At 37.7% G+C, this 22,599-nt stretch overlaps 1 protein-coding gene and 1 long non-coding RNA gene across 3 annotated transcripts in view; one reads left to right on the forward strand and one right to left on the reverse strand.

The window, feature by feature from the left end:
• Positions 1-22,599, reverse strand: part of ABCB1 (ATP binding cassette subfamily B member 1) — a 242,492-nt gene that overhangs the window by 57,014 nt on the left and 162,879 nt on the right. For both annotated transcript variants that reach the window (XM_037836575.1, XM_037836574.1), the window contains exons 5-7: positions 8,373-8,421; positions 6,112-6,303; positions 5,361-5,532 (exon numbers count right to left, since the gene is read on the reverse strand). In XM_037836575.1, the coding sequence (XP_037692503.1) occupies positions 5,361-5,532; positions 6,112-6,303; positions 8,373-8,421 (413 nt within the window). The remainder of the gene's footprint in view (positions 1-5,360; positions 5,533-6,111; positions 6,304-8,372; positions 8,422-22,599) is intronic.
• Positions 1-22,599, forward strand: part of LOC119534340 — a 96,478-nt gene that overhangs the window by 56,610 nt on the left and 17,269 nt on the right. The window lies entirely within an intron of this gene.

Genomic DNA, 22,599 nt, shown 5'->3' on the forward strand with positions numbered 1-22,599 from the left:
AGTTTTCTCAGCATCATTTGTTGAAGAGACCATTCTTTCCCAATTGAGTGGCACTGGCACTCTTGTCAAAAATCAGTTGGCCGTAACAGTGGGGTGGTTCCACACAAAGCTAAATATGTGGGTATCATAAGGTCCTGCAACCTCATTAGGGGGTATTTACTTAGAGGGTCTGAGAGCAGGGACAAAAATGGACATTTGCACACTGCTGTTTATGGAGAGAGTATGCATGATTTGCAATGGGTGGACGTGGCCTAAGGGTACATCGACTGAGGAACAGAATGGTGAACTGTTGTGTGTGCATACAAGGAAATACTGAGCTATTGCAAGAAGGAGTGAAGCTGTGAGACACGCAGTGAGGTGAATGGAACCTGTAGACAGCATTTTGAGTGACCTATGCCAGGAACAAAGGTAAACACTATAATGCCTCACCAATATGGACTAACTACAATGTGTAAACTCAGAATTGAACTTTAGAACACAGCTTATCAGGGGAATACTTATTGTAACGGTCCCTAGATTGTAAGCTCTTACAGCAGTCACATCTGTTCCTCAATTGTGATGGCTATCTGCAGATTCCGAGATGCTGATCCCTTTCTGTATAAACTGATCAATTCCTGGAACTTTGGGTATCTGTGTGACACCTGAAACTCAGAGCTAGAACTCAGCAGATATGAATGTCAGTATTAGCACATATAACAACTGTTAAAAAAGCTGAAAAAGAGTCCAGACTTCAACTAGAGATATGAATGAAGCAGATGTGGTTAGGACTAGGGCAAATCAGGCCAAAGGGTAAAGGAAAATACTAACTGCATTTTAAAACTTCATGTGAGACCAAGGGAAGAGATGTTTAGTTGGTGTAAGATCTATATTTCCTAAACAATTTAACTCATACAGTTTGTTCAATCCCATAATTACATGGAATTTTTAATAGGAAGTGAGACCTGGTAGGTTTGCATAGGTTAGTGTGAAATAGCGACACATCCCAAAGTAATCTGAACAGAGAATAAAAATATATATGCAGGGACCCCCACAGGAGCTGGGGGGAAATGCAAAGGTGTTGGGCTTTCTCACCTGGATTGTTGCTGGTGTTCTCACAAACATTGAGGACTGGCTGTTTGATGTGCCAAGCCCTCTATCACAGGACTTGCCCTTATGAAGCTCATTACTGCAAAGGAGAGGCTAAACCTGCGTATAATGGTGCCAAAGAGTCTCCCCCTGAGTACCTCTTTGTGGCTCAGATGTGGCCCTCTCTCTCTAGTTAAGCCAAATCAGCGGGTGAACTCACTGCCCTCCCCCTTATGTGGGAATTGACTCCCAGGGATGTAAATCTCTTGGAAACGTGGTATATGACTCTCGGGGATGAATCTGGACCCAACATCGTGCGATTGAGAACATCTTCTTGACCAAAAGGGGGATACGAAATGAAACGAAATAAAGTTTCAGTGGCTGAGAGATTCCAAATGGAATTGAGAGGTCACTCTGGTGGGCATTCTTATGCACTATATAGATAAACCTTTTTAGGTTTTAATACATTGAAATAGCTAGAAGTAAATACCTGAAACTATCAAACTACAATCCAGTAGACTTGACTCCTGAAGACAAATGTGTAGCAATGTAGCTTACAAGGGGTGACAGTGTGACTGTGAAAACCTTGTGGATCACATTCCATTTATCCAGTGTATGGATGGATGAGAAGAAAAATGGGGACAAAAAACTAAATGAAAAATAGGGTGGGAGGGGGGGATGACTGGGGTATTCTTTTTCACTTTTATTTTTTATTTTTATTTTCACTTTTTCTGGTACAAGGAAAATGTTCAAAAAATAGACTGGGTTGATGAATGCACAACTATATGATGGTACTGTGAACTGATTGTACACTTTGGATGATTGTATGGTATGTGAATATATCACAATAAAATTGAATTTAAAAAAATCAGTGGGCCATAAATGTGAGGTTTGATTTCTGAGCTCCAAATTTGATTCCCTTCGTCTGTCTGTCTGTCCTTGTGCCAGCACCTTGCTGTTTTGATTACTGTGGCTTTGTAATAACTTTTAAGATCAGGGTGTGTGAGTCATTCAACTTCATTCTTTTTCAAGACGGCTTTAGCTATTCAGGGCCCCATACCTTTACATATAAATTTAATGATTGGCTTTTTTTATTTCTGCAAAGAAAATTGTTAGAATTTTGATTGGGATTGCATTGCATCTATAAATTGCTTTGTGAAGGATTGACATCTTAACGATATTTAGTCTTCCAATTCATTAACACAGAATGTCCTTTCATTTATTTATGTCTTCTTCATTTCTTTTAGCAATGTTTTGTAGTTTTCTATGTACAAGTCCTTTAAATTCTTGGTTAGATTTATTACTACATACTTAATTCTCTTAATTGCCTTTTCTTGATTTCTTCCTCTGTTCATAAATTGTGTATAGAAATACTACTGATTTTTGGGTTTTGATCTTGTGCTTTGCCACTTTGCTGAATTCATTTATTATCTTTAGGAGCTTTGTTGTGGATTTTCAGGATTTTCTGTACACAGGATCATATTTGCAAATAGGGAAAGTTTTACTTCTTCCTTTCTAACTTGGATGGCTTTTATTTCTTTTTCTTGCCTAACTGCTCTGGCAAGAACTTCTAGTAAAATGTTGAATAAAAATGGTGACAGTGGGCATCCTTGTCTTGTTTTTTTCTTACATGGAAAGCTTTCAGTCTTTCACAATTAAGTAGGATGTTAAGTGTGGGCTTTTCATGTATGTACTTTATTGTGTTGAGGAAGTTTTCCTCTATTCCTAGTGTTCTAAGTGTTTTTACAAGAAGGGGTGCGGAATTTTGTCAAATGCTTTTCTGCATTGAGATGATCATGTGGTTTTCCCCTTCATTCAGTTAATGTGGTGTATTACATTAATTGACTTCCTTATGTTGAACCAACCTGGCATCCCAGGGATAAATCCCACTCTTCAAATTCTCTTTAAGACCTGTCTTTCTCCTCTTCTTTTGGAACTCCGATGACAGGAATGTTGGAAACTTTGTTATTTTCCCACAGGTCTCTGAAGCTCTTTTCATTTTCTTTCTATAATTAATATTGGGTGAATTCTGTTGCTCTGTCTTCAGGTTCATTGATTCTATACTGTCATCTCCACTTTATTGGATTGAGTCCATCAGCTTGATTTTTATTTCTCATTATATTTTTCAGTTCTCTACTTTCACTTTTTTCTTTTTAATAACTTCATTTCTTTGCTGAGATTTTTATTTTTTCATTTGCTTCAAGAAAACTTGTAATTAATTATGAAGCACACTTGTGAATGCTACTTTAAAATCCTTGTCAGATATTCCAACCTGTTATTCATTTCAGTGCTGGAGTCAAACAATTGTTGATTTTTTTTTTTTCTCATTCAAGTTGTGAGTTTTTTGTTTCTTGGTACGACAAGTGATATTGTGTTGTAGACATTTTGTCTATTATGTTAGGAGGCTCTGTGTCCTATTTAAATCTTTTATTTTAGCAGTCACCCATTTTAGGGGTAGCATATAATTCTTGGAATACTTTTGTGAGCTGTGATTTCAGTGGCAGTCTAATATTCAGAGCCTTTGTTGGGGGGTGTTGTATTTTGGTCTACTTGGTTACTTGGTGCCATTGGGATTCCCACCGGCCCCTGATGATGTTATCTGAGGGGAGAGAAGTAGTTTCCCCCGGCTTGGCAGAGGTGCGGTGGTGTGTTCCCCTATCTGTGCTCCCTAGCTGTGCCAGTGTTTCTGGGCAGGGAAGGATTGTCTCAGGTCCACAGTTACAAAGAGGTTTCCTGGACCATGCCACTTGCTCTAATTCCCTTTTACCTGTTTAATTTGCTCACCCTGGTGTCTCTGGGTTGGGGAGGAGACACCCTGAGGCTTCCAGGGACAAAAAGACTTCCCAGACTGGGCCACATTTTTAAAAATATGGCTGACAACCAGAGAATGTAAGAGATTTGTTTTATATCCTACCAAAAGTTTATGGCAGCCTGGGCATTAAAACTTAGCTTCCCAGCAACTGGTCTAGAGCTCTTTTTTTTACTAAATAAACAGTAACTGAAGCAATGTGTAATTAATTATTAAAATATTAATTGATGATCTGTTTTTTCTTACTTAACTAGAATCGGCATCAACACATTTAAAGTTTTTCAACAAATACTGAGACAAAGAATTTGCTACTTACCTTGCTTAACTTTCTATTAAACAGAAAAATCAATTAACAGGATAATCTTTTACCTCATATTTTAGTTAAGTTAAAACAGGGTTGCAATTTAATCACCAAGAACACCATTTGAACCCTGTGTTACTCTGAGCAATAAATTAACAGTTCTCCAAACTTCAGCTTCTTCCTGTGATACCTATGCTTCAGAAAGATAGCCTATGTAGTTACCTGGTAATAGTAGAAGTTCAACCAATGGTAGTTATCGTTTACAATTATATAACACCTCTATCTTACAGGGTAATATTTCCAAAACTTCTTAGATACTTAAAGCCTGATCTATTTTGTGTTAGACTTGGCTTTGCTTGGCTCTCCCTTTATTTATATCCTTTGCTACATGAATCTGTAGTGTTTTCTCTAAGTTGTATCAAACTCAACAAAAATTACATACTGGCCCAATATCTCCACCACAACCCATACTTACAAAAAATTATTTTAAAATAAACATCATGCCTAGCCTTGAAACGGAAAATATGTTTTACAAGATTCTCAGAGGGGTGTGTTGCGGGAGGGAAGGGGCACTTCTACTGCTTTGTCTTTGTGATTGGGAGCGAGACCTGTAGGCTAAGGGCTAAAATGCAAATTGGGCTAGAAAAAAATATCCTTTTTTTCTTAAGTTATTTTTATAATGTGTTTAAATATATATAAACATAGAAACAGGTATAGGTTCCTTAAATTTACCATGTGGACAAAACTTAAAATCAATTTACAAATTAAGCAAAATCTATAAAACCAAAAGCATTAAAATAATGTTATTAATTGCATGGGACCGTGTTGTTTACGAAACTTGAATCTCTACTTGCCATGAGAACATGGCATTGTCCACTAGAGAACATGGCTCTTTGGAGTTCAGCATGCCTTTACTAAGTTTTTTAAAAAGGCAAGAGATGAGATACAAGAGCCATTTTCTTCTTTCTTTTCCCTTCTCTATGTATCTGCATGGCCAAGGATAGCAAGGTTCTCAGCAGGGTTAGGACTCAGTGAGGCTGGATCTGCTTCTTTCTCTCTGATTTTGAACAAAAGATTTAAAACCAACAGAAAGTATCAAGTAGAGAATGAAAGTCATTGTGGTAAGAGCATGTTCCATTAGGGAGAAAAACCATTTTATAACCTGGATTCATAAACTTCACCTACCTTTGCCCATATAGCAGCTGATAGTCCAAGAACAGGACTGACAGCCAGAATCACAAGGGTTAGCTTCCAACCACGTGTAAATCCTACTATAAAACCAGTGAAAAACGTTGCTAGTGACTGAAAGAACATTCCAATTTTATCGCCAATTCCATCGTTAATTTTGGAGACATCGCTAAAAAACAGAGAGTGTTAGAAACTGTGTTAAATACTGTTAGAATTATAAACAGTATTTTCCTCCTGAATCACTGATTTTTTTTTTTTTTTTTTGAGTATGGGGTAAATTATTTTATATCTGGGGGGGTCTTTTTTGTGTGCTTGTTTTGTTTGGCAGGATGCAAGTCTCTAGCAGGATATTTGTCATTAAGAACAAGTATCTGTGGTCCACATGGCTCCAGGAAGTAGACATGAAATGTACTAAATTAAAAGACTATTCAATCTAGAAATTTCAAATTGCTCAGAAATTGCCCCAGAAAGTATTATGTGGATGTTCTATTGCAAGCCTTGGGAGATTTCTTGAGCCTGGCAAGTCCAATCCCTCACTTGGAGCCAGGCACACAGGTTCCCCACTAATGCCCTGCCAGGGTATTGGGAACAAAAATAAACATAAGACATGGTCACTGCTCAGAAGGAATTTAATCTCAAAATCACTTCTGAGGGATATACTGACAGTTCCCAACAGGTCAAATGACATCTATTTCATCTTAATAAGAATAAGAACCAAGTCTGAGTTAAATACAAACAGCATACTTACTCCGTGAGCCGAGTGTTAAGCTCCCCAACGTCATGTACATCGAACCAACCTATCTCCTGTCGCATTATAGCATGAAAAAACTGCTTCCTAATTTTGTATATTTGTCTTCCAGCTGCCAGGCACCAAAATGAAACCTGAATGTAGGCAGCAACAAGCACACCAGCACCCATTCCACTGTAATAATAGGCATACCTGAAAAACAACAAGAGCACTGCGCATACTCTTTCTTTTCTTAATCAATGCATCTGTCCCACACAGACCGTTTCATTCCCACTTTCTCAGTTATTGGAGGATGTTACCATTCTTAACAAATAAGAAGGGGCTTAACAAGCAGAGTTGTAGGTGAGTATCCAACTAATTTGTGCTAATATAGCGGAATAGTTAAGAGTATAGTTTCTGCTTTGGCTCAAATCCAAGCTCTACACTTAACTCCTGTGTAATCTTAGGCAAGTTGCTTAACCTTTTTAAGCCTCTGTTTTCTAACTGGTAAAATGGATATAAAAATAGTAATGCAGTAATGCATGGGATACACTTGAACCAGTGCCCAGAACATAGTAAGCCCTCTGAGAATGTCAGTTACTGTGAATAGGACCTGTGTGACACACTGGGGCAGCACAGCATCAGGTAAGACCTATTGTTTTAATCTTGTCTACTTTTATTTCATCAGCCTCAGCTGATGAGCACTTTGGGATAGTCTCTGCACATTGGGAGATGTGAAAAAGTGACAGAACTTGTCAGAAAGTGGAACCAAGAGATGGAAATGGTTCCCCTGGCCATTTGGGCTATTAATTTGGCAGAGCTTGGAAGTCAAGAGACAACTGAAAATGACAAGAATTTTTATATCATTTGCGTAACCATACCCTTGCTCATCTAGAATTGTTGAATTGATGTTTCCTTGATCCGAACCATCATAGTTAAAAAATTAAACAACTCTTGGAATTCACTAAGCAATTCATTTTTAGGCAAAAGAAGGTAAACATTCTAAAATGAAATATAGGATCCCAGTATTCCCATTTTTGACGTTAACAGCTTGTCATTTTCAATAAAACTGTTTTTATGAACTGTGCAGAAACTATAAAAAATGGGATAAGTAATAACCAGATAGTTGCAGATCATGTTATTCACAAGTCACTGCTCAACCAATCAGGAATCTTGGTAAACAAATCTTTCCCAAGTTACACATAGTAATCACAATATATTCATCAGAAAGGATATAATTAGAACAATAAATTTTAGTTAATGGATAACTCAATACTTAATTATCATCCAAGTGTTACTGATAAAGCAAGAGATAGCTAAAGAGAAACCTTCTTTAACCCAAAGAACTCACGCTTTGAGAAAGTTAATGTATTTTAGACCATCAGTCAAGTATATTTATATTTAAATATTTAAACATGATTGAAAAGCTTTGTTTTATTTTTCACAATATAAAAAACAATGCCTCTCTACAGGGATACTTGATTCTCACTTTCAAAATATGACCAAGTGTCTCTATTTTCTTCAACTCTACCAGGTCATTTATAGGATAATGTAGAATCATTGTCTGATTATTCACCAATGCGTTTCCTTGGACATTTATTATAAGCATCTATGGGCAGCAAACTTCAATATCTGTAAAGCATTAGCCTTTTAAAAAGCTTTTCCTGAGGTAAGCTGAGGTTATAGTAACTACATTTATTTGGGAATTTGGCATTTTATTTTATTGTTTAAAATTAGATGCTGAGTTTCTTAAAAATCCTGTTAGCATATCTTTTTATCATGACTGAAACCATCCAAGAAACAAATTAATCTCACTGATTTGGTTTCAATAATAATCACAAAGCCATTGCAAATAATGTGATTCTTAATTTAAATACATTTTAAAAGACCACTTTGAATTCCTCTAATTTCCATATATAATATGCTCTACTCACAAATTCATGCACAAGTCTAATTTAGGCTAAACCTTTACCTTTGGTGTATCATATACAGCAGTAATACTTTTAAAAAAAAAATCTACTTTATATCTTCCTGGAAAACTAACAACATTGCTCTCTTCAAAACTGCAACTCCTGGTAACACAGTATTGTGAATGTAATCAATATCAATGAATTACACACATGAAAGCAGTTAAAATGGGAAATTTTGTGTTGTGTATGTGTTACCACAATACAGTTTTTTTTTAATGTGATGGTTCATCGTGATCATGCAAAATTTTAAACCTTGCTATAATTGTATTAATACAGAAAAGTTTAACAATAGTAAGGAAAATGTCTAATTACGTGGTCATGTCCTCCTCCAGATTGACGAGATATGCACTGCTGAAGTTACCTAGACCACCGCAAAACAAACATATGCCATTTATGTATCTTTGTCGTCCTTATCAATCAGCATATAAGAATAAATCAAAATCTTGCCACTTAAAAATGTTCACAAAATAGGTCATAGTGACTCAGTTCTAATCGTGCATAAGCATTTGGCGTCCATTCAATATACTTCAATACTGGCCCTGTGCAACTACACACATGCTGGATTTCAAGATGCTTATTTGCAAGAAGCAGCTCACATACAGTGAGAAACAGTCTCTCAGGAAATATTTGTTTCCTTGAATTAAAATATTTTATGGAATATCATTCCAAGATGCCATAAAAAATCTTTTCTAGGATCCCTGTCCTGATAAATAATGAATTCTTTATACTAACATACATATTTCAAATTTAACATGCATGTACCAGTTTTTATTTTTATTTAAAAAATATAAACTACAAAAACTATTGTGAGTGAGTTAGCTCATCAGCCAGTATTAGCAAATTATAACATTTTATCTTTTTTTACTTTGGAATTCTTTTTAAAATAAAAGAAATATAACATTATAGATAAAGTTGAATTCCCCTTTATTCCTCTCCCCAGTCCTGTTGTCCTCCTTCTCTCACCAGATGCAACCGTTGTCATGAAGTTGTTCTGTATGCTTTCATTTTGAGCTTTATGTATATATAACATTGGTGTGTTTTTTAACATTTTACATTCTGCAGCTTGCTTTTTCATGCAACATATTTTTGAGATACATAGTCTATTTCATTCTTTTAGTTTCTAGAGAGTATTTTATTGTATAAGTATACCACAATTTATCTCTTCTCAAATAATGCTGAGTAAACATGCTTGTATCTGTCTCCTATTGTCCATGTGAAAGAATTCCTAGAACCAGAATTGCTCCATTACAGGACATATGCACTTTCACTTTTACCAGATATTACCAAATTGAAAGCCAAAATAATTATCTTGCATTTCCACTGACAATTTTTGATATTTGTTTTAACAAGGCCCCTCAAGATATCAATGGACATTTTGATTTCTGCAATCTGATAGGTATAAAATACTTCATTTTTAATTTCTGTGACTACAAGTGAGGTTGAGGATTTCGTATATCTTTACTGGCCACATGGTTCCTCTTATACTGTGAAATGTTTATTTATACTCTTTGCCCATTTCTATTGGGTTGTGTTTTTCTAAAATTGATTCGTAGAAGTCTTTTATATATTACAGTTATTAACCCTACTTCTGTAGGTGTGGTGTAAATATCTTTTCTTCTTCTGTGTGTTTTAAAACAGCTTACAGCATTTCATTGTAAATTAGTTTTTAATTTTCAGTAAGTCAAATTTATCAAATTTTAACCCTTTCCTTGTTGAGTTTCACTTTTTGACTAGCTTCAAAAAATCCATTCCTATCTTAACATCATAAAGAAATTTTGTATTTTCTTCTAAAAGTTTTATTAAAGAGTTGATTCAACCTTCCTCATTAATTTGCCCTTCTCATGCTTTACATTGGCTATTCTTGGACACCCTTGTCTTTTTAACTACTAAGATTATTATACAAAAGTACCCAAATCCAAGATTTATGGAATTATTGACAAGATTCCAGGTATAAAATATTTTTCCACAACTTGGAACTTTCCATTCAATCAGACAAATGTTTTTGAAGCAACTATTATGGACAAGTTATATTTATTTTAGATGAAATAAAACTCGTAAGACCCAGTCCCTGCTTTAAGAGATTTTTAAACTAGAAGAAATAATAAGACAAATTTAAAAACAGATATATATCTCCTGGGGTGAGAAGGAAGATGGCAGAGTGGGTGAGGTGGGGCAGGTTTCTCCTCCGTGAAGGAAACTAGAGAGGGGCTGAAGTACGCCTGGGACTGCAGTTTCGGAGTATGAGTGGCCAGAGAAAGACCCTTATAGTATGTGGTGGGGACGTGGATGGAAAGGCAGAGACTGCACCTAAAGGAACAGAATGAGTTTTTCGGACAGGACCACCTCCCAGGGCTGGCAGCAGCAAGATGACAACCAGGCAAGGGAGTGAGCAGTGACTCTCCACTCCCGTGCACCCACCTTAACAATTAACTGGGGAGATAATCTTCCACAGCCACATGGCCAGGAGCTCCTGGGAAGGAACCCGAGAGGCAGCAGATGAGTATTGACCACATTTGCTCTCCCCCAACAGAAGTCCAGGGGGTGCAAGGGCAAGAAGCGGGGATGGAACAGGGTGCCACACAGAAGCACCAGGAACCCCTCCCACACCGCAGAAGCTTGTGGGCACATGGCAGGCAGGGAGCAGGGCACTTCTGAGCTGGAGGGTGACATAAGCAGATACCCTGCTGAACTGCATAGGGCCCATATAGCATCCCCAGGGCAGGCAGTCCTCAGTGAACATGGAGAAGAGGTGCACTGATTGGATCCCCAAAAGGATTGGACCCCACCCAGTGCAGAGGTGAAATTGGCAGAAAACTAGCTAGAGAGTAAGAGGTGGCTCAAGAGCACTAACTGCTGGTAGGACAGGGAAAGTGCACTCCAGCAAGCTGTAGCTCTGCCAAATTATATGTAAATTCTCAAATTATCCTGCATTTCCCAAAATAATCTTACCAAGATAAGCAAATGTCCCAAAGCCAACAGAAAATCATAAAGCACCTGAAGAAATAAGAAGATGTGGACAAGCCAAATGAACAAATTAAAAAGCCAGAAGACACACAAAATTTGGAGCAATTAATTAAAGAAGCATACAAAAATCTCCAAAACAACTTCAACAAGATGGCTAAAGACATAAAGAACATCAAGAAGACTCTAGAAGAGCATAAAGAAGAATTTCAAAGAGTAAATAAAAAAATAGCAGATCTATTGAAATAAAAGATACTGTTGATCAAATTAAAAATATACTAGAGACAAACAACTAATCTGAAGAGGCAGAAGAAAGGATAAGTGAACTAGAGGACAGAATACTTGAATGTGAACACACAAAAGAACAAATGGTGAAAAAATCTGAAAAATTTGAAATGGATCTCAGGGAAATTATAGAGAACATGAAGTTCACAATTATAAGAATCACTGGTGTCCCAGAAGGAGAAGAGTAAAGGGCTAGGAAGAGTGTTTCAAGACATAGTTGGGGAAAACTTCCAACCCTTCTAAATGACATAAATATGCAAATCAAAGATGGCCACTGAACTCCAAATAGAATAAATCCAGATAAACCCACTCCAAGACATATACTGATCAGATTGTCAAATGCTGAAGAGAAGGAAAAAGTTCTGAAAGCAGCAAGAGAGAAGCAACTCACCACATACAAGGGTAAATTGTACTGACTACTCAGCAGGCACCATGGAGGCAATAAGGCAGTGGTATGACATATTTAAGATTCTGAAAGAGAAAAATTACCAGCCAAGAATTCTTTATCCAGCAAAGCCCTCCTTCAAAATTGAGGTAATGTTTAAAAATTTCACAAACAAATGCTGAGAGAATTTGTTAATAAGAGACCTGCCCTGCAAGAAATAATAAAGAGACCTCTACCAGCTGAGAAAAAAAGAAAGTAGAGCGAGGTCTGGAGAAGGGCACAGAACTGAGGAGTATTAGAAAGGGAAACTTAAAGGGAGTGTGGGGAAGAGAAATCAATATGATAAAGGGCATCTATGAAAAACTCACAGCCAGCATAGTACGCAACAGTGAGAAACTGAAAGCCTTCCCCCTAAGATCGGGAATGAGACAAGGATGCCCACTGTCACCACTATTATTCAACACTGTGCTAGAAATTATAGCCAGAGCAATTCACTGAGACAAAGAAATAAAAGGTGTCCAAATTGGAAAAGAATAAGTAAAACTGTCATTATTTGCAGATGATATATTATATTTGGAAATTGAAATTGAGATTGAAAACAAAGGTACTTGAGCTAATAAAAAAATCGGTAGAGTGGCAGGATACAAGATTAATGCACATAATTCAGTAATTTTCCTATATACTAGTAATGACCTAACTGAAGAGGCAATATAAAAAAAAAAAATTCCATCCACAATAGAAACTAAAAAAATCAAGTTGCTAGGAATAAATATAACCAGGGATGTAAAAGACCTCCACACAGAAAATTACAAATTGTTACTAAAAGAAATCAAAGGGGACCTAAAGAGGTGGAAAGATATTCCATGTTCATGGATAGGAAGGCTAAACATCGTTAGGATGTCAATTTCTACCCAAACAGATCTACAGATTCAATGCAATTCCAATCAAATCCCAACCACCTACTTGGCAGACTTCAAAAAGCTAGCTATCAAATTTATTTGGAAGGGAAAGGGGCCTCAAATTGCCAAAAACATTCTAAGAAAGAAGCATGAAGTGTGAGGACTTACACTTCCAGACTTTGAGGCCTACTATAAAGCCACACTGGTCAAAACAGCATGGTATTGGCACAAAGAAAGATATACTGATAATGGAATTGAATTGACAGTTTGGAAATAGACCCCCAGATCTATGGTCAACTGAGTTTTCATAAGGCCCATAAATCCACTGAACTGGGACAGAACAGTCTCTTCAACAAATGGGGCTGGGAGAACTGGATATCCACAGCCAAAAGAATGAAAGAGGACCCTTACCTCACACCTATGCAAAAATTAACTCAAAGTGGATCAAAGACCTCAATATAACAGAAAGCATAATAAAACTCTTAGAAGGTAATATAAGGAAACATCTTCAAGACCTAGTAATAGGAGGTATCTTCTTAGATCTTATACCCAAAGCACAAGCAACAAAAAATAGATAAATGGAAACTCCTCAAAATCAAGAGCTTCTGTGCCTCAAAAGACTTTGTCAAAAAGGTGAAGAGGCAACCAACTAAATGAAAGAAAATATTTGGAAACCATATATATCTGATAAGAGACTAATATCCTGCATATGTAAAGAAATCCTACAATTCAACAATAGTACAAACAGCCCAATTATAAAATGGGCAAAAGATATGAAAAGGGATTTTTCCAAAGAGGAAATGCAAATGGCTAAAAACCACATGAAAAAATGTTCATCTTCACTAGCTATTAGGGAAATGCAAATAAAAACTACAGTGAGATACCATCTCATGCCAATAGAAATGGCTACCAGTGAACAAACAGGAAACAACAAATGCTGGAGAGGATATGGAGAAATTATAACTCTTACTCACTGCTGGTGGGAATGTATAATGTTATAACTGTTGTGGAAGACACTCTGACAGTTTCTCAGAAAAGTAGATATTGAATTATTCTATGATCCAGCAATTCCTCTTCTTGGTATATACCCAGAGGATCTGAAAGCAGTGACACCAACAGACATTTGTACACTGATGTTCATAGCCGCATTGTACACAATTGCCAAGAGATGGAAACAATCAGAGTGTCCTTCAACATATGAGTGGATAAACAAAATGTGGTATATACATATGATGGAATACTATGCAGCAGTAAGAATCAAAGTCCTGAAACATATGGCAACATGGATGAACCTTGAAGATACAATGCTGAGTGAAATAAATCAGACACTAAATGAGAGATATTGTATGTTGCCACTACTATGAACTACTTGAACAAGGTAAAATCAACATCTTATAATGTAGAATATAGGGGACCTAGAGATAGACAGAAGCTAGTAAACGGGGAATGATAAACTAATATGTTTAGATATGTTAATGAGGGTGAATTTAAAGGTATGGGAATGGACAGGGTTGATGATTGTTAGTGAAATTATAAGCATCAGAGCTGCAATGAAGGCAAACAGGATTGAAAGGGGTTGTTTCAAGGCATGTATCTCACAGATTAGCACTACAAATGTAGATACGTGTTTGCATGATATAATTCTAAGGTATGACACTGGTACAGAGAGTTGACAACTGAGTGGTATATGGGAAAAGTCTACCTATTGCATAGTAGGGACTATAATTAATAGGAATACCTTATTAATACCACACAAATACCAGGGACAGTTAATTAAGGGCTGAAAAGAGCTATGGGGTATTTTGGGTCATGAGAATTGTTTGAAATGGAGAATGATAGGTATTGTACAACTAAGTGACGGTAATGTGAGGTGCTGATTGATTATCATGGACAGGAAATATGCTATGTGAACTTAGGAGCCCCCTACTTTATAAGTCAGGTCCTCAATCTTGTGGCTTGCTCTTGTGAAATTTATGGCTATAAAGGGGAGACTAAGCCCACCTATAATTATGCCTAGGAGTCACCTCCAGAGAACCTCTTTTGTTGCTCAAATGTGGAGTTTCTCTCTCTAAATCCAACTTGGTAAATAAATTCACCCTTCTTCTAACATGCGATAGGACCCATCAGGTAAGTGAGTCTCCCTGGTGACATGGGACACAGATTCTGGAAATGAGCCTGACCCTGGCAACAAGGGGTTGAGAATAACTTTTTGACCAAAAGTGGGGAAAGAAAGACAACAAAATAAGGTTTCAGTGTCTAAGAGATTTCAAATGGAGTCAAAAGGCTGTCCTGGAGGTTACTCCTATGCAAGCTTCAGCTAGATATCCCAAATGACCACAGTATGATAAGCCCATGTCAACAGTAGTCCCAAAAACCCTTAAGAATACCAGGGTCCCTATCTGAGACTCTATAAAAGTTTCACTAAGTTTATTCTTCAGAAACTTAAATCCTCCTGAGAGTTCCTATGCCAGCTAAGTCCCCAAACCCAGAGGCAACAGCCTCTTCATGAACATCAACCAGTTTTGTCCCCTTTTCCCATAATGTCGACACCCCCTTCCAATATGAGCAAGTTAGGATGGTCACTGCCTAGACACCCCTGAATATCTGGAAAGTGTTTAAACTAGAGGAAGGGGGTGACAACAGACAAGATAGAATTTAACAAAGGACTATGAATACTGAATCTCCATATAATTTTCTTTTTCTTAGTTGCTGGGGTATTAGAATAGCTAGAAGGAAAGAACTGAAATGGTGGAACTGTAACCCATAACATTCTTTGAAATTTGCTATAAACTTTTCAAATTGTAATTTGAAAGTTATCACCTTTTTGGATTATGTTATATTTCACAATAAGGAAATAACTGAAACCATGGTATTGTAACCCATAACATTCTTGGAAATTCCCTATATAACCACTTGTTAAATCAAACTTTGAAAGTTATCATCTTTTTGCATATATGTTATATTTCACAATAAGGAAATAACTGAAACTGTGGAACTGTTACCCATACATTCTTTGAAATTTGCTAACTACTTGTTAAATTGAACTTGGAAAGTTAGCACTCCTATGTAAATATGTTATATTCCACCATTAAAAAAAAAAAAAAAAAACACAGCTATAAGCCAAGGCAATACATTGCAAATGCCTCTGGATAGTGCAGTAAGCTGTGAACAATTACTCCTATCTTAAGAGGGGTAGGGAAAAACTATGGAAAGGAAGGGTATTTCATTAAAAGTTGATATAAGGTGGGCTCTAAAATAATTTTAAAATCTTTTTCTAAATACAAAAGATATACATGTCTTGTTCCTGATCTCAGAGGGAAAGGTTTCAGTCTTTCACAATTAAGTAGAATGTTAGCTGTGGGCTTTTCATGTATACCCTTTATCGTGTTGAGGATCTTTCCTCCTAGTCCTAGTATTCTAAGTGTTTTTATCAAGAAGTTGTGTTGAATTTTGTCAAATGCCTGTTCTGCATCAATTGAGATGATAATGTAGTTTTTTTCCCCTTCAATCTGTTAATGTGGTGTGTTTCATGGATTCATTTCCTTATGTTGAACTATCCTTCCATAACAGGGATAAATCCCATTTGATCATGGTGTATGAATCTTTGAATATACTTTTGGATTTGGTTTGCTAGTCTTTTTTTTTTGTTCTTTGTTTTGAGGATTTATGCATCTATGTTTATAATAGATACTGGTCTGTAAATTTTTTTTCTTGTGGTGTCTTTATCTGGCTTGGTATGAGGATGATGTTGGCCTCATAGAATGAATTAAGGACTGTTCATCCCTCTTCAATTTTTTAGGCGAGTTTGAACAGAACTGGAGTTAAGTCATCTTGGAATGTTTGGTAGAATTCCCATGTGAAGCCATTTGCTCCTGGATTTTTCTTTATTGGGAAGTTTTTGATTACTGATTCAATCTCTTTACTAGTAATTGGTTTGTTGAGATCCTCTGTTTCTTCTTGAGTCAATGTAGGTAGTTTGTGTATTTCTAATAATTTTTCTATTTCCTCTAGGCTAATTTATTAGTATACACTTGTTCATAGTATCCTCTCATAGTCCTTTTTATTTCTGTGGGATTGGTGGTAATGCCCCCATTTTCATTTCTGATTTTAGTTATTTGTATCCCCCTCCCCATTTTTTTGGTCAGTCTAGCTAAAGGTTTGTTAATTTAATTGCTCTTTTCATTTATCTCTGCCCTAATCTTTGTTATCTCCTTACTTCTGTTCACTTTGGGATTCAGTTGCCCTTTTTTTTCCTAGTTCTTCCAGTTTTGAGGTCGGGTCTCTGATGTAAAGTCTTTCTTCTTTTTTAACGTAAGCATTTAGAGCTGTAAAATTTCCTCTCAGCATTGTCTTCACTGCATCCCATAAGTATTCTTTTGTTGTTTTTTCATTTTCATTCACCTCAAGATATTTTCTAATTTCGCTTCTGATTTCCTCTTTAACCCACTGGTTGTTTAAGAGTATTTTTTAATTTCCACATATTGGTAAATTTTCCATTTCTCCCTCTGATATTAATTTCTAGCTTCATTTTGTTTTAGTCACAGAATATACATTGTATGATTTCAGTATTTTTTAATTTATTGAAACTTGTTTTTGTGACCTAACATATGATCTATGCTGGGAAATGATCCACGTGCACTTAAGAATGTGTATTCTGTTTTAGTTGGATGAAGTGTTTTATATATGTCTGTTAGATCTAGTTAGTTTAGAGTATCATTCAAGTCTTGTATTTCCTTATTGGTCTTCTAACTAGATAGTCTATACATTATTGACTGTTGTATTAAAGTCTCCTATCATTAATAGAGAACCATCAATTTCTCCCTTTAAATCTGTCAGAATTTGCTTCATATATTTTGGAGTTCTGCTGTTAGGTCCATACATATATTTACAATTATTACATCTCCTTGTTGAAGTGTCCCCTTTATCAGTATATAGTGACCATCTTTGTCCCTTGTACATGTTTTTGACCTAAATCTATTTTATCTGATATTACTGTAACTATCACAACTCTCTTTTGGTTACTACTTGCATGCTATATTTTTTCCATCCTTTCACTTTCAACCTACTTTTATCTTTGCAGACAGCATATAGTTGGGTCGTGCTTTTTTAGCCATTCTGCCAGTCTCTGCCTTTTGACTAGAGAGTTTAATCCATTTCCATTTAAAGTCACTACTGAAAATGCAGGATTTTTTCTGCCATTTTCCTGTTCAGCTTTTGTAAGTCATAACTTTTTTGTCCCTCACTTCCATTAATACCTATTTTTATATTTATTTTACTTTTGTATTATACCATATTGATTGACACTTCTTTTCCATCTAGATACATTTTTTAAATGTTTTCCTTCAGGTTACCATGGGGTTAAAATTTATCATTCTAAATTTATAACAATAATATTTTTTGGTACCAACTTAACTTCAGTAGCATGAACATATAATTTTCCTATACTTCTCTGCTCCTCCCACCTTTGTTTTTGTATTTTTTACCATTTATATGTATGTACATTGTATGTCCAAAAACACAGATTTAGCATTACTTTTTATGCATTAATTTTTAGCACCTGTAGGAAGTAAGAAGTGGAGTTACATACCAAACAATGCAATATAATAATACCAGCATTTATAATTACCCAAATGATTACTTTTTTCACAGGTCTTTATTTCTTTATGATGCTTTGAACCACTGACTAGTGTCCTTTCCTTTCAGTCTGGAGAACTCCCTTTAGCATTGCTTGAAGGGCAGGGCTAGTGGTGATGAACTCCCTCTGCTTTTGTTTATCTGAGAATGTCTTAATATCTCCCTCATTTTTGAATAAAAATCTCACAAGATATAAAATTCTAGGTGGACATTTGTTTTCTTTCTGCACCTTAAGTATTTCAACCCATTGCCTTCTTGCCTCCATGGTTTCTGATGAGAAATTGGCACTCAGTCTAATTGGGCCTCCTTTGGTTTTCTCTTGCAGCTTTCAGAACTCTCTCCTTGTCCTCTGCATTCAATAGTGTGATCAGTATTTGACAGGAAATGTTTTTCTTCATGTTTATCCTGTTTGGTATTCTCTGGGCTTCTCGGATGTACATATTCACATCTTTTGCTAAGTTTGGGAAGTTCTCTGTCATTATTTCTTTGAATATTCTTTATGCCCCTTTCTGTCTTTCTTCTTCTGATACTCCCATAATGCATATACTGGTGTGCTTGATGGTGTCCCAGAAGTGTCTTAGGCTGTTTTTGCTTTTTACAATTCTTTTTTCATTCTGCTCCTCAGCCTGACTCATCTCAAGTGTCTTGTCTTTAAAGTCACTGATTCTTTCTTCTACCAGCTCCAGCCTGCTCTTGAAAACCTCCTGGGCATTTTTCATCTGTTATTGTGGTCTTCGTCTCCAGTACTTCTGTTTGGATCCTTTTTAAAATTTCTATCTCTTATTCTATAATAATGTAGATTACAAGGGGTGACAGTGTGATTGTGAATACCTTGTGGATCACACCCCCTTTATCTAGTGCATGGGTGAGTGGAGGAATGAGGATAAAAACCAAAGGACAAATGGGGTGGGATGGGGGGATGATTTGGGTGTTCTTTTTTTCACTTTTTTTTATTCTTGTTCCGGTTCTTTCTGATGTAAGGAAAATGTTCAGAGATAGATTGTGGTGATGAACGCATAACTATGTTATCATACTGTGGACAGTGGATTGTATATCATGGATGATTGTATGGTGTGTGAATGTATTTCAATAAAACTGAATTTAATAAAAAAAAATTCTATCTCTTTACTGAGACTCTCATGTTGCTCATTCTTTGTTTCTTTGATATCCTTTAATTCTTTCTCTGTGTTTTCCCTCAAATCCTTGAGCATTTTTAAGATCATTTTTTAAAAGTCTTCATTCAGTTTGTCCACATTCTGGTCTTCTTTGTTGATGTTTTCTGAATTTTTATCTTCTTCCTTTGGATGGGCCATCATTTCATGTTTCTTTGTTTGTCTTGTACTCTCTTGTTGCACCCTGTACATTTTAATATTTTAAAGTGTTAACTCTGGGCTTTATTCCCTGAGTTTCTTGATTTTGCAAACAGCTTGTGATATGACAGATTTTCTTGAGCTTCATCCCTCTTATCAGGAAGGTCTTGCCAAGGCAAATGCCGTGTACAGGGCTTTCCCTGTGTTTATGGGCCTCTGTCTTGTCCTGGTCTTCTGCTTGTTAGTTGTTTTGTAGTTCACCTGTTTCCAGGAGTTTTGCTGTACCCTCTGTTTTCTAGGAGACAGACCTCCCTCTTCTGGGTGTTTGAAGCTGGCAGGCTGTCCACCTCTGTAGTTTCTTACATTCCTTTCATTGTCTCAAGCTGTTTTTGCCTGGAGGTCAAATTCTGGGAGGAGGGCCAGTATTTCCCAGTCAGTACAGGACCAGAGTCCCAGAAGGGGGTACAGACCAGCTCCAAAGTTCCCTAGGGAAGGGATCAGGAAGGGTGCCAAGAGTTTCTCTGATGGCTTCTCAAAGCTGAGCTTTCCTGACCTGTCCAGCAAATGCAGTGCTTCAACTAACTGTCCCCCACATCCTTGAGGAAGTGCTGTGTCTTTAACTTTATACCACCACCACCCCCTGTATGGGGAGTGTTGAAACAATGGCTACCACCTCTTTTTCCAGGATCAGTTGAAAGAGTAGCTCCCCTCAGAGTTGGGCCCCCAGAAATTCGAATCTGCTAATCAAAAGCCATGATTAGTGATTGGCCATGCCCACCCCTGGTCTTGGGAAAGAGGATTTTAGGTCCTTTTCTGTTACCAGTGACCTAGCCGGAGACTGGGGCCCATGTCAGCCTGCTGCATGAGTGGGGGGAGGGTGCCAATAGGCACCACATGGAGAGAGCAATTTACTGTTCTTTACTGTAATTTATCAGCCTCTTCTTCCTGCTCTTCCCTGGATGCCGTGAGTGTTCTTCTGGCCTTCAGAGTTTGAAAATAGTTGTTTCAGACAGTTCCTGCTTGTTGTTTTGGTGGAAGGACAGAGTCCTCAAGCTCCCTACTCTGCCATTTCCCACAATCACATTTAGTTTAATAAAATACTTGCTTGCACTCTTAACCACTCTCTCCTCTTCTGTATTCCAGATCCTCATTCTCCTGGTCTTCCACCACTCTGATCTCTCCTCCTTAGTCTTGTTCAGTTTCCTTGTGCTCTACCTCCTCCTTGAATGCTGGTATTTCCTGTAACTGCAAAACATCAGCCACTTCCACAACTTCAGTGACTCTCAAATATGAATGTACAACTATTCAAATCTCCTCCTCCCACATGGTTAATGTTCTGGGTCAGGTCCCCATTATCTCTTGCCTCTACTCTAACAAGAACTTCCTGGCTGATCTTTGCAGATAGTGCTTCTGCAGCATAAATGCAAATAGCATTCAAGGTTCTTCTTGGCTTGTATGTTCCTGAAGCCTATGCCAATTGAGGATTGGAGAGGAAACTAAGCATGACAAAATATTTTGTTAAATTTCATAAGACTATGCTCTACCCTTCCAGACTAAAAAATACTTCCACATGTAGAGAAGAGTTGAGGTAGAAAACTAATGACAGAAGATGGCGGACTGGTGAGCTGTATGTTTTAGTTACTCCTCCAGGAAAGTGAGTAGAAAGCCAGGAACTGCGTGGACTGGACACCACAGAGCAATCTGACTTTGGGCATACTTCATACAACACTCATGAAAAAGTGGAACTGCTGAGATCAGCGAAATCTGTAAGTTTTTGCGGCCAGGGGACCCACGCCCCTCCCTGCCAGGCTCAGTCCCGTGGGAGGAGGGAGGGGCTGTCAGCTCCGGGAAGGAGAAGGGAGAACTGCAGTGGCAGCCCTTATCGGAAACTCATTCTACTGATCCAAACTCCAACCACAGATAGACTGAGACCAGACACCAGAGAATCTGAGAGCAGCCAGCCCAGCAGAGAGGAGACAGACATAGAAAAAAACAGCAAGAAAAACTCCAAAATAAAAGCGGAGGATTTTTGGAGTTCTGGTGAACATAGAAAGGGGAAGGGCAGAGCTCAGGCCCTCAGGCTCATATGCAAATCCCGAAGAAAAGCTGATCTCTCTTCCCTGTGGAACTTTCCTTAATGGCCCTGGTTGCTTTGTCTCTTAGCATTTCAATAACCCATTAGATCTGTGAGGAGGGGCCTTTTTTTTTTTTTTTTTTAAATCCTTTTTTCTTTTGGTAAAATAATTACTCTAAGAAGCCCAATACAGAAAGCTTCAAAGACTTGCAATTTGGGCAGGTCAAGACAAGAGCAGAACTAAGAGAGCTCTGAGACAAAAGGCAATAATCCAGTGGCTGAGAAATTTCAGTAAACACCATAACTTCCCAAGAAAAGGGGTTGTCTGCTCACAGCCATCATTCTGGTGGACAGGAAACACTCCTGCCCATCGCCAGCCCCATAGCCCAGAGCTGCCCCACACAACCCAGTGTGACGGAAGTGCTTCAAATAACAGGCACACTCCACAAAACTGGGTGTAGACATTAGCCTTCCCTGCAACCTCAGCTGATTGTCCCAGAGTTAGGAAGGTGGAGCAGTGTGAATTAACAAAGCCCCATTCAGCCATCATTTCAGCAGACTGGGAGCCTCCCTACACAGCCCAGCAGCCCAGAATTGCCCTGGGGGGACGGCACTCACCTATGACATAGCACAGTCATCCCTCAACAGAGGACCAGGGGGTGCACGGCCTGGAAGAGGGACCCACTTACAAGTCTCAGGAGCCATACGCCAATACCAAGGACTTGTGGGTGAGTGGCAGAGACAAACTGGCAGGACTGAACTGAAGGATTAGACTATTGCAGCAGCTTTAAAACTCCAGGATCACCAGGGAGATTTGATTGTTAGAGCCTCCCCCACTCCCTGACTGCCCAGAAACACGCCCCATATACAGGGCGGACAACACCAACTACACACGCAAGCTTGGTACACCAATTGGACCCCACAAGACTCACTCCCCCACTCACCACAAAGGCAAAGCAGGGGAGAACTGGCTTGTGGATAACAGGTGGCT

Source organism: Choloepus didactylus, chromosome 5, assembly GCF_015220235.1.
Source record: "Choloepus didactylus isolate mChoDid1 chromosome 5, mChoDid1.pri, whole genome shotgun sequence".
Lineage (NCBI taxonomy): Eukaryota > Metazoa > Chordata > Mammalia > Pilosa > Megalonychidae > Choloepus > Choloepus didactylus.